The sequence below is a fragment of the Pteronotus mesoamericanus genome, unplaced genomic scaffold, assembly GCF_021234165.1.
Source record: "Pteronotus mesoamericanus isolate MK-2021 breed Mesoamerican mustached bat unplaced genomic scaffold, CSHL_Meso_final scaffold_232, whole genome shotgun sequence".
In the NCBI taxonomy this organism is placed as follows: Eukaryota; Metazoa; Chordata; class Mammalia; order Chiroptera; family Mormoopidae; genus Pteronotus; species Pteronotus mesoamericanus.
This window is the reverse complement of record NW_026555311.1, coordinates 27,194,656-27,210,334: the sequence shown is the minus strand read 5'-3', so window position 1 is coordinate 27,210,334 and position 15,679 is coordinate 27,194,656. Positions and strand designations below refer to the sequence as shown.

The 15,679-nt window shown below is 35.5% G+C and overlaps 1 protein-coding gene across 2 annotated transcripts in view; it reads right to left on the bottom strand.

The window, feature by feature from the left end:
* WDFY3 (WD repeat and FYVE domain containing 3) overlaps positions 1 to 15,679 on the bottom strand; it is a 271,717-nt gene that overhangs the window by 110,367 nt on the left and 145,671 nt on the right. For both annotated transcript variants that reach the window (XM_054591789.1, XM_054591790.1), the window contains 5 exons: positions 14,471 to 14,554; positions 9,740 to 9,911; positions 8,730 to 8,944; positions 6,506 to 6,618; positions 789 to 1,020 (listed from right to left, as the gene is read on the bottom strand). In XM_054591789.1, coding sequence (XP_054447764.1) covers positions 789 to 1,020; positions 6,506 to 6,618; positions 8,730 to 8,944; positions 9,740 to 9,911; positions 14,471 to 14,554 — 816 coding nt within the window. The remainder of the gene's footprint in view (positions 1 to 788; positions 1,021 to 6,505; positions 6,619 to 8,729; positions 8,945 to 9,739; positions 9,912 to 14,470; positions 14,555 to 15,679) is intronic.

Sequence of the window (15,679 nt, the reverse complement as noted above, 5' to 3'; positions counted from 1 at the left end):
AAATATATTTTAATCCACTGTTGAATAATAACCCATGACAATCTTCTTAAAGTATAATTTATAGTTTTAGATCAATGTACAAGAATCTCAAAATAACTAGACATAGATGAATTCTATTAGCATGTGTGTCCATTTCAAGGCTGACAGACTTTATAAGTTCTTCTATAACCTCTGCAGATTATTTATTGTGGCTTCTGCTACTATAGCCCCTTCTGACACTTGAAAGTATTTACCCATCGGATGTGAGAGTCTCTGGATACTATTAATGTATAAGAAACTAAGCTAGGTATTTTGAAGAAAGGATGATGATAATGCCCAAAGAGCTTTTAATCAGATTTTAATTTGTATATTATCTATAAATTTATTATACTAAATCAGAGGTTGGTAAACATTCTGGAGAGGGCCAGACCATAAACATTTTATGCTCTGCAGACCAGACAGTCTCTTTCACAGCTACGCTACTCTGCCACTCTAACATGGAAACAAAGAAAATACATACATAAATGAGTATGGCTGTATTACAATAAAACTTTATTTACAAAAAAATATTATAAATTAGATTTGAACTTTGGGCTTTAGGTTGATGACTTTAATATTGTATACATTTATTTATTATAATAAATCTAAAAATCTTAGAAAAACATGCTCAAATAACTCAATAATTTGAAAATATATACCACATAGTATATTTTAATCAAGTAGATTTAAAACCAAAGATCTGTTGTTCAAAGGCAAGTGTGAGTCATAAAATAATATGATAAGGCTTGGCTACCTTGCAAATTCCTTACCCAAACCCCTCAAGGGATGTGTCAAATTCAACAAAAGCTGGAGTAACTGATGACCCATGAAGTCTGATGTCATGTGGAGTTGTCATGGAGACCAGACACTTTACCCGTGTCAGAGGTACAGTACTTCCTTCTGCAGATTTTACCAGGCTCTTGCTTATCCGGTAATGATTATCTTCATGTAAGCTGAAAACATTATCAGAACCCAGCCCATCCACAGATGTGACCATACTACCTGTAGTCAAAGAAAAATAGCATGTATATTCCTACAATAATGACTGTACAAGAATGATTAATTTTTAAATATCACACTTCAGTTTTATAATAATTATAAACACCAAAGCTAACAAACATAACATACATTAAAACTGGACATTTTAAAACTTAAATAGCATGTATTTCTTTTTTTACTAATTATTAAAGTAATAAACACATTTATAGAAATGTTGTGGACTAGAGTATAAATAAGACTAAAAACCACCGAAAACCATTACCCAAGCCACTGTTACAATGTAATTTAATTATAAATTATAGTTAATAATTTTTTAAAAACAGGTTATACTTTTATGTCACATAATTATTTCTGTTTAAGAAAGGAAAATATTCTAGAAGCATTATACTGGAAAAAAACAGGTCATCTTTCTTATGAAAAAAATCAGAGATAAATAGCATAAACTTCTCCCATTTTTAATTCTCCTCTTACAACTATTAAAATTAAATATATTGCCCTGACCAGAGTGGCTCAGTTGGTTGAGCACTGTCCCATAAACCGAAAGGTTGCCTGTTTGATTCCCAGGCAGGGCACATGGCTGGGTTTCAGTCCAGTCTCTGCTTGGAGCACATGTGAGAGGTAATGAACTGATGTTTCTCTCATAGATGTTTCTCTCCCTTTCTTTGTCCCTCCCTTCCCCTCTCTCTCTATAAATAAATAAATAAATAAATAAAACCTATAAAAAATGAATCTCCCCTTTAAAAAATTAAATGTGATAACAAAAGTACTTGCATTTAAAAATTCCTATAGGAATAAAAATAATAATTTCAAGAAGGAAAATATAAATTTTTAACAAACTGTTCTATTTTTCATAAATATATTATAAATGTAATGAAGAAGATATTCCTTTTCAAGATAAACTATATGATGTAACAGTTACTCTCTTGAATGTGCTAAGTATTTAGGCAACCATAAAAGTAGGTCAATATTCTCTGAGAGAAAGAAACTATTTTTGTTTCTGTTCTTTACAAGAGAAACCTCAACTCAGTCATAAGGAACTGTGTAAAGTACAAAAACAATAATAAAAAAGGATATATATACATTAATATACTAACTGATATAAAAAACAGCAATAATTTGAAAAATCAAGTTGGCGGAGGAATGAAAGTCACACTGACCTCCTCCCAGAACTAATCTGGTATTACAATTAAATTGTGGAGGAATTACCTAGAAGAAAAAACAGGACAATAGAGAGAAGGGAACCTTATACCCTCGGACAGATGGAAGGATCAGCTTTAGCACAACCTAACTGGTAAAGAGTATGGTAGAGACTCGCGAAAATGGACGGGGCACTCATGGGCGGCAGCACCAGAAGAGTACTGAAATGGCCAGTTGGATCCCCCATAGAAGAGGAGGGTCTAAACCATAAGTGGGGATCTCCAGCCTATAGCACGAGAGCCGAAAAAGTACACTGATAACAACCAGCGGCAAAAAGTGGCAGGATTGCTCTCTGTCAGAGACAGGAGGCTGGAGATGCAAAGAGCCTTTCAAAGAGCCAATGCATAAATTTTTATTTGCAGCCACTTACCCTGGTCTCTGGCAAAAGCAGGGGCAGAGTGGGCTAGAGATGCCTGAGGAGAGACTGGGGAAGGAGGCTGTGGGGAGAAAATGGAGAGTAGCAGGTAGGACCCCCGTGCTGACTCCTCCCCCATATGACAGCAGCCATCTGGCTCAGGCAGACCACTCCTCTGAGTGGCAGCACTGTGAGAGGACACAAAAGCCCCACCCCAGGAGGGACTCTGCCCCGCCCTGTGGTGTCTCAGCCTGACTGCTGAGTCCGGAGTAATTAGGTTAACAGCTGAAGGAGACAGCCACAGACAGTAGATTCCTGGAAGCCTCAAACAGACTGCCTGAGGGTGAGACAGGGACAACATCTGACACCATCAGAGGCAGATCCAGAGAGAAAAAACAGCCGTCTCCTACCATAGAAGTTCACACCACAAAGTCAGGAAATCAAGACAGGTCAATTTAAGAAGCAGAAGCAAAAAAGAAGAGTCTCACAAATAATGGGAAAACAAACACCCCCCAGGCAAAGGGAAAGGAGGAATCCCCACAAAGAGAACTAAATGAAATAGAGGCACGTTAACTATCAGATATTGAGTTCAAAACAACGGTTCTAAGGAAGCTCAATGAGCTCACTGAGCTCAGAGAGAATTACAAAAACCTACAGGGAAACTACAAGGAACTTACTGCATACTATAGCAGCATGAAAAAGGACATAGAAACTGTCAACAAGAGGAAAGAGGAAATGAAGAATACAATTTCTGAAATGAAGAACACAGAGAACACAGAAGAAGAAATCAAACGCAGGCTAGGTGAAGCTGAGGATCGATCAGCGAGCTGGAGGATAAGGTAGAATAAAGCGTCCCAGAAAAAGCGAGAAAATGAAAAACAGACTCAAAAAGAATGAAGAGGCGTTGAGGGAAATGCAGGACAACCTGAAATGTAATACTATCCACGTAATAGGGATACCAGAAGGAGAAGAGGAGGAGGAAGGGAGAGAGAACCCGTTTGAACAAGTAATGATGGAAAACTTCCCCAATCTGAGGAGAGAAAAAAAATCACACAAGTCCAGGAAGCACAGAGGGTCCCATTTAAGAGGAACTCAATGAGGCCCACTCCAAGACACATCATCATTAAAATGGCAAATACCAAAGACAAACAGAGAATCCTAAAGGCAGCAAGGGAGAAACCGGTAGTAACATATAAGGGGGCCCCCCCAGTATGGCTAGCCCCTGACTTCACAACAGAAACACTACAAGCCAGCAGGGAATGGCAAGAAATATTCCAAGGAATGAAAAGCAAAGGCCTGCAACCAAGACTGCTCCACCCAGCAAGGCTCTCAATTAAAATGGAAGGTGAAATGAGGAGTTTCTCAGACAAAAGACGGGCTAAAATACACACCTCCACCAAACCAGCATTGCAAGATGTGCTATAGGGACTGCTTCAAGAAGATGAAGAAAAAAGAGTCTATGAGTACCCAGTTCCTGTCACAGTCACCAATACCTGGTACTACCAATATTTTTAATACTTATTAATCTGATTGTGACAATGATGTGCTATTTTGATTGTTACTTTAGTATTTGTTGAAACTAAACCTGTTTTTATATATTCCTTGCTTATTTCTATTATTTTTAAAAAGCTTTGAATGACGTTTTGGTATTTATCCATTTTTGATTAAAGGTTTGAAGACCCTCCCCCGCCCTCCCCAAACATACTATTAAACCCTTTTTTAGATGTGTTGCAAATACTTTCCTGTTTTATTACTTGTGCTTTTACCTTTTTTATATGTATATTACTGTATAGTCTTAAATGTTTAATATAGTCATATTATCAATATTTTACTCTACAGTTTCTGGGTTTGAGTATTTTACTTTGGGGTAAGAAAAATATTAATTTGCATTTTCTTCTAAAACTCCTTAGATTTTTACATATTAATTTTTAACTCATCTGAGTATTTTTTGTATAATGTGTGAAACAGGACTCTATATTGGTTTTATTTCAAGTAATAGTGTTCGATGCACCTTATTTGTTGAATAAGCCTTATTTTCCCCATTGATTTGAGATATTAATTTAATCATATTTTACATTGTTAGATATCTATATTGTCTCTAGAATGCTCATTATATTTCACTGATCTGCTCGATTATTTCTGTGCTGGTGTCATGCTGGTTTAATTGCTGAGTCTTTATAATAGATTTAAATTTTTAATATTTTATAATGGATTTTGACATTTATAAAAAAATAAATAAAATCAATCTGCATTTAAAAAAGAAAAGAAGAAGGAACTCGTACCATTTGCGATAACATGGATGGAACTGGAAATTATTATGCTAAGTGAAATAAGTCAGTTGGTGAAAGACAAATACCTAATGATCTCACACATAAAGGGACTCTATTCAACAAAATAAACCACAGGCATGGAAACATGGAGTGGACAGAAAGTGACCAGAGGGGATGTGGAAGGAGGATAGTGGTGGAAAGAAGGGGAAATGACTGGACAAAAAACGTGTACAAATGACCCATGGACATGGACAATAGTGTGGGAATTGACTGTGGGAGTGGGGATGGGAGGTGGGATGGGCGGAGGAGAGCAAAGGGGTAAAAACTGAGACAACTGCAACAGAATAAACATGATTTAAAAAAAACTGCAGTACTTTCTTTTTTTCCAATAAAACTGCGCTGAAACTCAAAAGATCTTAAAGTTTTGCAGGAAAAAAAAATCTAGATTGAAATAACGATTGCTCAATCTGATTCTCATCTGAAAAAAGGGGTCTAACTAAATGTTCACTATGTTCTTGCACAGCAGTCTTCCACTTTTCTAAGTTTTATTTTTCACTACTAATGGTCACTTCAATCCATCAAAACAAGCGCGTTATTACTATAGCGAACATCAGTACCAAGTAACTTATGAAGGGAAAGACCAACAAAACTACAAAATTAGCATTGGCAGGAAATCCACTGCAACTGAGGTCTCTACTGAGAACACTGTCCATACCCTTGAGGGGATGGAATCTGTTGCTTCTCCATGGTCATGTCAGAGGAGTCAGCAGTGCCTGTGTTCCACTATACCCCACCCGCCTCATTCTATCAGCCTGATGCAAATCTAAACTCCCTGGAGCCTCCCTCATCAGCAATACTGTTGTTGCTCTGTCTCTATGAAACTGCAAGATTCTATTGCTGGAACTTCCTTCTCAGTCTTCTCTCTGTGAATTCTGGTACTGCACTGGGGATATCAAGGTCCACATGAACAAACCACCCAACACCTCACGTTCCGTTCTGTAAGATGACCTTTCCTCCAATGAGCTTCTGCTGTACTTCACTCCAGAGTCACAATTTGGGTACCGTCCTCTTTGCTAGTTTCACTGCTCCATTTTGTTTGCCACGGTCCCACGCCATTCCTCTGGTTTTCTTTCCTCTCCTCTGACTACATTTGCTCTTTGGCTGAGCCATTATTCTCCAGTCCAGTGATCTGTCCTTTTCCTCCCAGCCTATCACTAGCTGCTTGGCTTCTCTTCTTTCCCTATCTAGCCTATACTCCTTGGTGCATCTCAACTTTTACCAACATCTTAAAATTTCTTGGAGCAACTGTCTTGCAAACCCATGGCCTGATAATATTCCAATCAATTGCTCTTTAGTCCAGGCAAGAAGACCCACTAGAGAAAGGCAAAGTAATTATGGGTCCTCTGGGAAAGAGTACTACCCCTTCCAAGCCAAGGGTTATTCTGCAGGTAATTCTTATCTCCTGTGGATCTTATTATATCAATGATTCCTTCCCCACCCCCATCAGTCAATCAATCACATCTTGTGTTCTTCCACTTAAGTAACAGCAAGTAACAATGAACTCTTCTATTTTTTTTATCACAAACTTCTTGAAATAACATTTATCCTCCACATGATTTTCATTTTAAAAATAAATCAAAAAAGCGAAGTTCAAAGGTCAACTTACTCCTCATCTCTGGCTCATAACTCAGGGAACTTGGTTTGTGGACCCTATATTGTTTTAGCAGTTTTTTGTCCCAGGCACCACAATTTAATGGACTTGCCAAACGCAAAAACTCCCTAAAGAAGAAAAAAAGCCAAGTTATTACTTGATTTGAGAATATTACATAAATTATAAACCACACACAAAAAATTTATTTAATGAACCACAACACATTACTTAAAATACAAAAGCAATCCCAACAGTTATTTTAAAATAAAATACAAGGTTAATTTTATGTGTTAAATGCCAAGCACCGAAGAATACACAGAGAATATTGTGAAGGGCTAGAAAATGAAATCTATGGAGCATGTTTTCCTGGAATGTGATGTGTCCTCTGCTAGCTTTTCAGGTAGAACTCAGTGATATGCAATTAGTTTATAACCTATGGCTTATCAGTACCTGGGTACCCAGTACCATCATGTGACCTTTTCTTCTGAGAATTCACTAGCTGTGAAAAGTGAGCATGTCCAAATGGCTGATTTTCATTGCTTGCTCTGCTTATCTAACTAGGTAATTTAAGTTATTTAGTAAAATATTAGTATTGTGTATGAGATAGTCTCTCTCTCACTCACTCTCTACTTTTAAAGTAGCAGATTACCAAAACGGATCAGAGGAAAATTTCCATGCTATTTTCAATATTTTAGGATTCTGATCATATCCATAAGATGATGGAAGAAGTGAGTAGGGCTGTCTCATCATCTTGGTATTATTAAGGCCTTGCCCACTGGCTGATACAACATAGTTTACTTGTTTACCACATGGTTTTTAAAAAATCCATCATTAGTTTGGAGTCTGTTAAAAAACATAAATTACATATAAAGTACAACCGTTTTTAAGAGTTCCTTAAAAAATTATGAAAAAGAAGTACTTTAGCAGCAGAAAAAATTTATCTTACGAAGACAGCTGCTAAACCTCTAAGTGACAAGATATGTAAATATATTTTTATAAGGAGGGACAAAGTGATCTATACATTAAATCTGGTTGGCTAGGTAATTTCTTTTTTTTTTTTTTTTTTTAGCTGGAACATGAATTTTAATTAGTCATATTTTTGAACTATATAAAACTAGAAATAGTCCATTTTCACCATACTCTTTTTTTTTTAATTTTTTTTTATTTACTTTTTAAATACATTTGTCTCTGCCCCCCCCCTTTCCCTTGCCCCCTCCCACCTTCCCTCCCTCAGCTCTTCCCCTTTGGTTTTGTCCATGAGTCCTTGCTATATGTTCCTTGACTTTCCCCTAGGTAATTTCAAGAAAAATACTTTTAAAAATGTAGTTTCATCCCTTAAACACAGAATACTGATTTCCTTCCATTTAAAGGTTATTTAAAAATAAATATTTTTTGAATAGTTAAACTATGAAAGGTATATACATACCATGGAATACTACTTGGCAACAAAAAGAAGCAAAGTATTGATACATAACAATTTAGATGCATCTCAAAGGCATTATAAGTGAAAAAAAGCCAATCTCAAAAGTCACATACTATATGATTTTATTTGTACAACATTCTCAAAGTGACAAAATTGTTTAGATGGAGAACAGACTAGTAGTTTGTGGGCGGGTTAGGGGCATGCATGTGACAATAAAAGGGTGGCACTAGGGAGATTTTTGTGATACCTTGACTGTGTGCTAATTACATAAAGTTACACATATGATAAATATCAAGGAACTAAGGAACTACAGCATACATGGATACATTGTATCAATTCTAATTTCTTGGTTTTGATGCTGTGCTATAGTTATAGAAGCTTTAACCACTGGAGAAAGCTGGGTGAAGGAGACACAGAGCCTCTCTGATCTGACTTTACAACTTCCTTTGAATCAGTCTTTATTTAAAAATAAAAAAGTTAAACAAGTATTTCCTAAGAGTTCTTACAGATAAAAAGTTCTTAAAGTAGATGCAAGTCATAAACAGAGTATGACTTTATTTTAAAGCAAAGTGAGAGTTTCCTGAATTCAAGTGGAAGAAATAACCAACAAACAGAAATATCCTCTGTTCATTAAAAACTAGATTTATCTGTTTACATGTGCTATACTTTCAGCATTTTGCCCATTTTTGTTGTCCATTGGTTTTGTCCAGAGATATTTGAATATGTCTATTAAAGCAGGAACTCTTACATATAAAGACCCTAGGAACTGATGTTACTAAGTGTGGTTAATGAAATGTGAAAAAGAGAACTACTGACCTCAGCACCATGGGCTCCAGAGCCTGAGAAGCTAGTCTTTCAAACATCCGCTGGAGGGGCGGGTGCAGTGCATGGTCCTCATCAGCCAGTGCGGCACTGCACCGCTGCAGCAGTCGTGCATGAAGACCAGCTTCACACATGATTTGCTGGTTTCTTTCTGTGTGCACCAGGGATTGTAAAATATTTGCCACGGCAAGTTGAAGGTCCAAAGCATGCTAAAGTTAACAGAGAAATCCACACCACCAGGACATTCTTAGTAAGACAGGTGATAGTTCCCTCCACATGAAGCACATCTTCTATTATGAGGTCTCAACATGGTGCAAATTACATTCAGATACTTTAAGTAGCTGGCTTAGAGGTAAAACAGCTCCAGAAGACAGCGAGGCACACAACTCCTATCCTCGTTTTGCAAGCACAGCCAGCTGGACTCCATTCTATTCCAAGTCTTTTATATTATATGACTATATACCTAATAATAGTATTTTTATTTTTACAGAAATAGTGGCTGTAAAGTCTTTTCATGATGGGTAAATACTCAGTTTAAAGGAAGTCCTATTATTTACATTTGCGACCCTTTTTGGCCTCAGAGGCCACACGTTTTAACAAAATTTGTCAGCCAAACTCCAGTTCACCCAAACTCGAGTGCTCCAAGTCAAAACAGATAAATAGCTTCAAAGTGGTATCCTCAGTCATTTTTCTTTCTGTACTCCTTATTAACGAGTTCCAGGGCTGAGCAGGATTTACAAGGAAAAGCAGAGTAATTTTCACACCAGAAATTATATTCTAGAACATTCATAGCTGTCATTAAGAAAACTAATAAAATTAACCTATAAATTAATGAAAATTAATAGAAAAACCCTCTATATTTTTTCCTTAACCCTCTTTGGTATGTGATACAGAATGGCTTCATGCGACTTCCCATCTTTCTGGGTGCCACTCCCTTGCTCCTGCAGCCACACTCACAGCCTTCCATCACTGAGATGTAAAGGAGCTAACATATGCAAGCTTACTTCTGGCTGTGTCGCTGACCCCACAGAGGCCAGGAGGTCCAACATGGCAAGCATGGCTCCAGGGTGGATGATGACAGCATCAGGACTTTGGAGAGATGAAGTTGCCACATGCAGTTTTGGGTCGTTTTTAGAAGGGTGAATGGGCGGAGTTGAAACACAATGATATGCATGCCTGTAACAAGAGAAAGAAGGGTAATTTGGTATTTAACTCCAACCATATTCTCAGTTTACTTTCTTCATCTGTTTCCTTTATCCACTGATAAGCAAAAAGCCTTATAATTCAAGGTTGGGCTATAAAACACCTTAAGTTTGGGATATAAAAGGCAATATACTGTTAATTCGTAATGAGTCACATACAGACAATAGTCAATTCCTCTATGCTCTTATATGCCTTTATCATTTAATATTTGGATTGTTTCATTAAAGAATGGCACATGATGACTAGAGTTAACACTGCTCCATGATATATTTAAAAGTTGCTAAGAGAGTAGACCCTAAAAGTTCTCGTCATAAGAAAAAAAATCATTTTTTCTTTTTTAATTCTATCTATATGAGATGAGATGATAGATGTTAACTAAATTTACTGTGATAATCATTTCACAATACATGTAAGTTATGTTGTACACCTTAAACTTATACAGTGCTGTCAGTTATATCTCAATAAAACAAAGAAAAAAAAATAGCACCTGTACCAGAAGATATAAATAGGTGAATTCACAGTGAATAAGTGAAGTAATAGCTCTAGAAAAAGTGACAGTTCTGATAATAGGTGAAGAGAGTGCACGTTAAGGTAAATCCCTCAATAAAACTGTTTTCTTTTGAATACCATAGGTAACAGAATCAAGAACAAGACCAAAGTGGCGTACTCCAGAACTGGGTCAGTGGAATCAGGTTGGCTTAGAATCTTAGCTACCCTTAACATCTGAGGAGTTTCCCTTTAGCTTGTTTGGAATTATACTCACTGGCTTTTCCATTCTCTACCATGAAAACATTCATCACAATTTTTAAAAACTTAGAAGGCATACTTTACATAACAAGCTTTTATGAATTATAAAGCCTAGCCATGTCCTGAACATACATTTCTTCTCATCAATGATCTCCACTTTCTATTTCACACTATTCTACAATTCATGAGTTTTGCACATTTTGTGTCTTGGCTCCAGAAAATAGATGCTTGTGGCTTTAGCCTATGGAAGCTCTTTGTTCCAATGAATTGGTTTCAGCATAGTTTGTGTAGTGCTGAGCTGTGTCACCGAGAGCAGTGCAGTTTCAGCTCTGTGGCACGAGAACAGCTTGGGAAACAGATGCTTTAAGTCAGTGATTTAGAAGCAAGGAATTGGCACTGCCAGGTTTCTTTCTTTTTTTTAAGTATCATCTTCTTTTTAACAGAGACTACATTAGTATTCAGCTTTACTTATAAAAAAAGCACAGGGACTCTTTTGTTTAAAGTGGGGATATCCTCCACCTACTCATTTTTTCAACTTCTTTTTCTGCTGATTTTGTTCAGAAAGATTTAATTTCTAAATTTACTAGGATACATTTCTAAATGCTTATAACCAATAATTATCCTCTTACATTGCTCCCTTTAGTCTTTAAAATATTTTGACCCATCTAGGAAAAAAAGTCCTAATTCCTCTATAGTATATAGTAAGAATTCCTAACCATTAAGAAATTTTATAAAAACTGTTTTAACTACACACAAAAAATAACCCATACTTGAGGAAAAAACATAGATTCTAATGGTATATTTCAGTTATATGCCTTCCAAAGTTATTTCTGAATTTCCAGATTTAATATAGATCTGGACCTGAACTATGAATATACTCAAACTCTTTATTAATATATAACTATTATATTAATAAGCTTTAAAAAAACTTACATGAGGAAGCAATATTCTGATACAGAAATCTCATTCACTTTTCTCAAACTAGAAAAATACTTCAAGTATCATACAAATCTAAAACATGGCATTTATTAACTAAAATTAGATCTAATTTTAGAAGCATTACATAACATTAATTCTTAGTAAGTCCTTTAGGTATCACCACAGGTATTGCCAATTTAAAAATTTACAGACTATAGTAAGCTTATTAAATGGATAATTTCCAAGCAAGGCCTAACAATTTGCAAAGACAGAATAAAATGGTATTTCAAAAGTTATTTTTATGTTGCAGTGTCTTCTAAAACCTACAGAAATTGTTTTCATATTTCAATCTAAGCTCATATATATGTGTGTGTGTGTGTGTGTGTGTGTGTGTATATAAATAAATTATTATCAAGTGTGTAGAGATGCTAAGTAATGGGTACCATGTTTAATGATAACTATTACTCGCCACCTTTTTCTCCATTCCAGATATAGCCTGGAGAGTCTTGGTTATTATTTTGCATATTGTTTTTACTTCCTGTAACTCTGACTAAACATTGTTCAGCTATAATCCTATTCCATTATTCCTTCTGGGTAATGAATAATAGTAAAAAAGATTATGAGTTCTAGTTTTCAAAATCTATAATGTCCTAGTTCCCTCTACCCCAATTCTTAAACTAATTAGAAAAAATTCTCTAGGATTTTATGTACCAGACAAGTATCATAAGCTCAAAATTTCTGTAGTATCTGAATACTCCACAAGCCATGAAAACTAATACAATGTTGGTTTCTCCTTGTGCCAACAAGAACATGTTTTGCCACAAGATGCCCATTAGCTGATGTAATTTGTTATGTTCTCAAGATGTCCTAATTTGGAAAGTTACTATGCTGCATTTATAAAATAAAAACACTGTTTTTCTTATTAGGTTATGATTCTTATCACTGAGCAAAATAGCCAGAATGGCAAACTTTAAATGTCAACACTGGTCTTCTTATTAGCATGAACATTATCAGGAGCTTCCCTGAGGTGACATCAGCCTATAAACCTGATTAGAATTCCAATTAATAAGATCCACTCAACTACTCATGCTGATTCAGGGACAGTTTCCTGTTACACCAAAGACAGCATTCCTTACAGGTAGCTATGCTGCAAATGACGACAAAATGTTTTTGATCTAAGGCTTTAAACAATTTTTTATGATGTGAAATAAAATGCTATTTTCCCTTAACCAAATTACCATTTAAATAAATGGTAAATCTGACAGATTTCTTTTTTTAATGTATTCCTTTAATCTGTAAATTTCTACTAAAAGTATTTTGTATTTTTTTGTTAATAGTTTAAAAGGGTTAAATATTTTTAAACACAGTGCTTTATAAACCTTTACATTTATGACAGAATTATAAATGTGTTGCCCTGGCCAGTGTGGCTCAGTGGACTGAGGGCCAGGCTGTGAACCAAAGGGTGGCTGGTTCAATTCCCAGTCAGGGCACATGCCTGGGTTGTGGGCCAGGTCCCCAGTAGGGGGCGTGTAAGAGGCAACCACATACTGAGGTTTCTCTCCCTCTCTTTCTGTTTCCCTTCCCCTCTGTCTAAAAATAAATAAATAATCTTAAAAAAAATTATGTGATTTTAAAATTATAACTATTTAGTAATTGAAACTATTTTCTAAGATCCCGTAGTTCTATGTAGTAGTGAGAATACATGAACCTTCAAACCTGAAGAACACTTTTTGCCTCATTCATTTTAGCAACAGAAGAAAATCAACTTATATTGATATTACTGTCTCTTGAATTAAGAAGTGCTCTTAACAAAATGAATAGTAGTAGCAGTTTTAAAATACAAATATATTGAACAACGTTGAATTCATTTAAAGCTATCTGGAACTATGCCATGATTTCCTGGGAAAAAATGAGCTCTAAGTCCCAGTGTAAATTTAAGAGAAAAAGGGAAACTTAAGTTCATATGCCTAATGAATATTGCTACTGAAATATATTGAAATACAGAATCTGTAACAAATACTTTTAACATAAAAACTCCAATTATATTCAAGTTTCAATCAAAACAAAAGCAATAAAATTAAACTACATAGCACAACTCCAGGATTCATTTTTAAGAAGCCAAAGTAGAAGAATATTAACACAAGACTTAACGACTTATACTTGGTCATAAGGAAGAGAGGGGAAGAAGAGTACTTGGTTCCAAGTGCACAGAATTTGGTCATGGATTGTAATTATAGAATGGATCTTAACTGCACTCTTGCCAATCAGGTGCTGGTTCTTTATATTCCAAAAGCTTTATATATGAGGTAGACTAGTTCAGTTTAGGAAGAGATTTACACAGAACCAATGAAAGCAAGAGCTGGGGTAGATTTTTTTATTCGTTGTTTCACTGTTTAGCTGTAACAAATCTCCGTAATAGCATCACATTTCAACTGGTTGAACCTAATTGAGAAAATACACACTTCCTTGCCAGTGCTGTGATGTTCATTTGAGAGAAATAGTAAAAACCAAAAAACTGATCCCACAGCACATTTAAAGTAAAAAGAAAAAGCAGGAAAAGTACTCTATTTAAAGAGGCCTTAAGTCCTCATTTCTACACTAATTTTAATAAAATACATGCTGCTATAAAGCAAAATGCGTGTCTAAATAAGAGTTGTAAGACACATGTCCTTCCTATCTTCATAGCATCAACACATTTCTCTCTCACAAATATACTCAGAAGTTGACTATTTTGAAAACCCTCAAAAATCAAATAGAAAACCCAAAAAATTGAAGTACAAAGCACAATCACCACATTAACATATAATTAAGCACAAAAGAAAAAAACCCATTTAAATAAAGATCAACTTCTGTTATAAGATCAGTACCTTTTCCTGGACAAAGCTGGTGTACCCCAAGGAGAGGGGAGAGAAGACTCACTTGTCAGGCAAGGAGGCATCTGTTCTGCACGACTACAGACAACAAAACAGACAGGGTGGTTTAGAGAGGTTAGAACAGAACACCAGGTTGGCAGTTGGTTAGTGTCACACGAAATACCAGTAAAAGTTTAATAAGGAACATCCTCCATACTTAGCAGGAACAAGGAACAAGACTACCACAACACACACTGAGAGGTACGGAAAAGCATGCTGAAGGCCGATGCTTATCTATTAATGTTAACATTTAACACACTTGTTAAAGAGTGCTGTAAGCCTTGTTTTTGACAAAGCAAACTAAAAATGAGGCATACCAACCAGAATAGAAGATAAAGAAAAAGAGGTTGAATCTAAAATTTATAAAATTTAAATTTAAATAGCTTATTCCATGAACACAACACTACCCCATGTCTCCTAAGGATTTATAATATCATATGCATTTTTATTTTCAAGATAGGAAAAAACTGGAAAACAATTTCCTTACATTACTTTAATTTTCTTATTTAAATATTAGGGTCTAAAATATTATTAAGAAACAAGAAACAGCTAGTAGGTATTTCATAATAAAGACTGTAAAACCCACCAGAACCTCGCTTTACTTATGGGGGCAATATAAATACAATTCATTTATTTTATGAAATAAAACTATGGTAATTGTCAAAAGTGATAATGTTTGAGACAAATTAGCAATATGATCACTTCTACATTTTCAAAGTGAGAACTTAATTGAAAACAGTTTAATAACTGAAGTAAGTGATTTAGGTAAGTGACACTCCTATAATCTCCCTTAGACTCTGGATTTCCCTCATCAGAGATTTTATCATGCTCTATTGTAACTGTTTATTTACACGTTTGTATGTAAGCTAAAGAATGGCCATGACCAAAGTAGTCTCATGCTGAGCTGAACCCACAATGCCTAAGGCACAATGACTTGGCACTTGCTTAATGAAGAGAAAGTAACTGAGTCTGAATTATCTCTTGAACTGTCAATGACTCTTAGGAAGTTTTATCATTTTTTCAAAGATTATGCTGAGAATATGTTATGTGTCTGGAAATAAATACGATCACAATCGTGTTCTCCTGTTGATGACTAATATCATTAAGCCCAGGTGTACCTGACATTGTTGAGAGTAGAGGAGAAAGAAAACAATAATAAACATT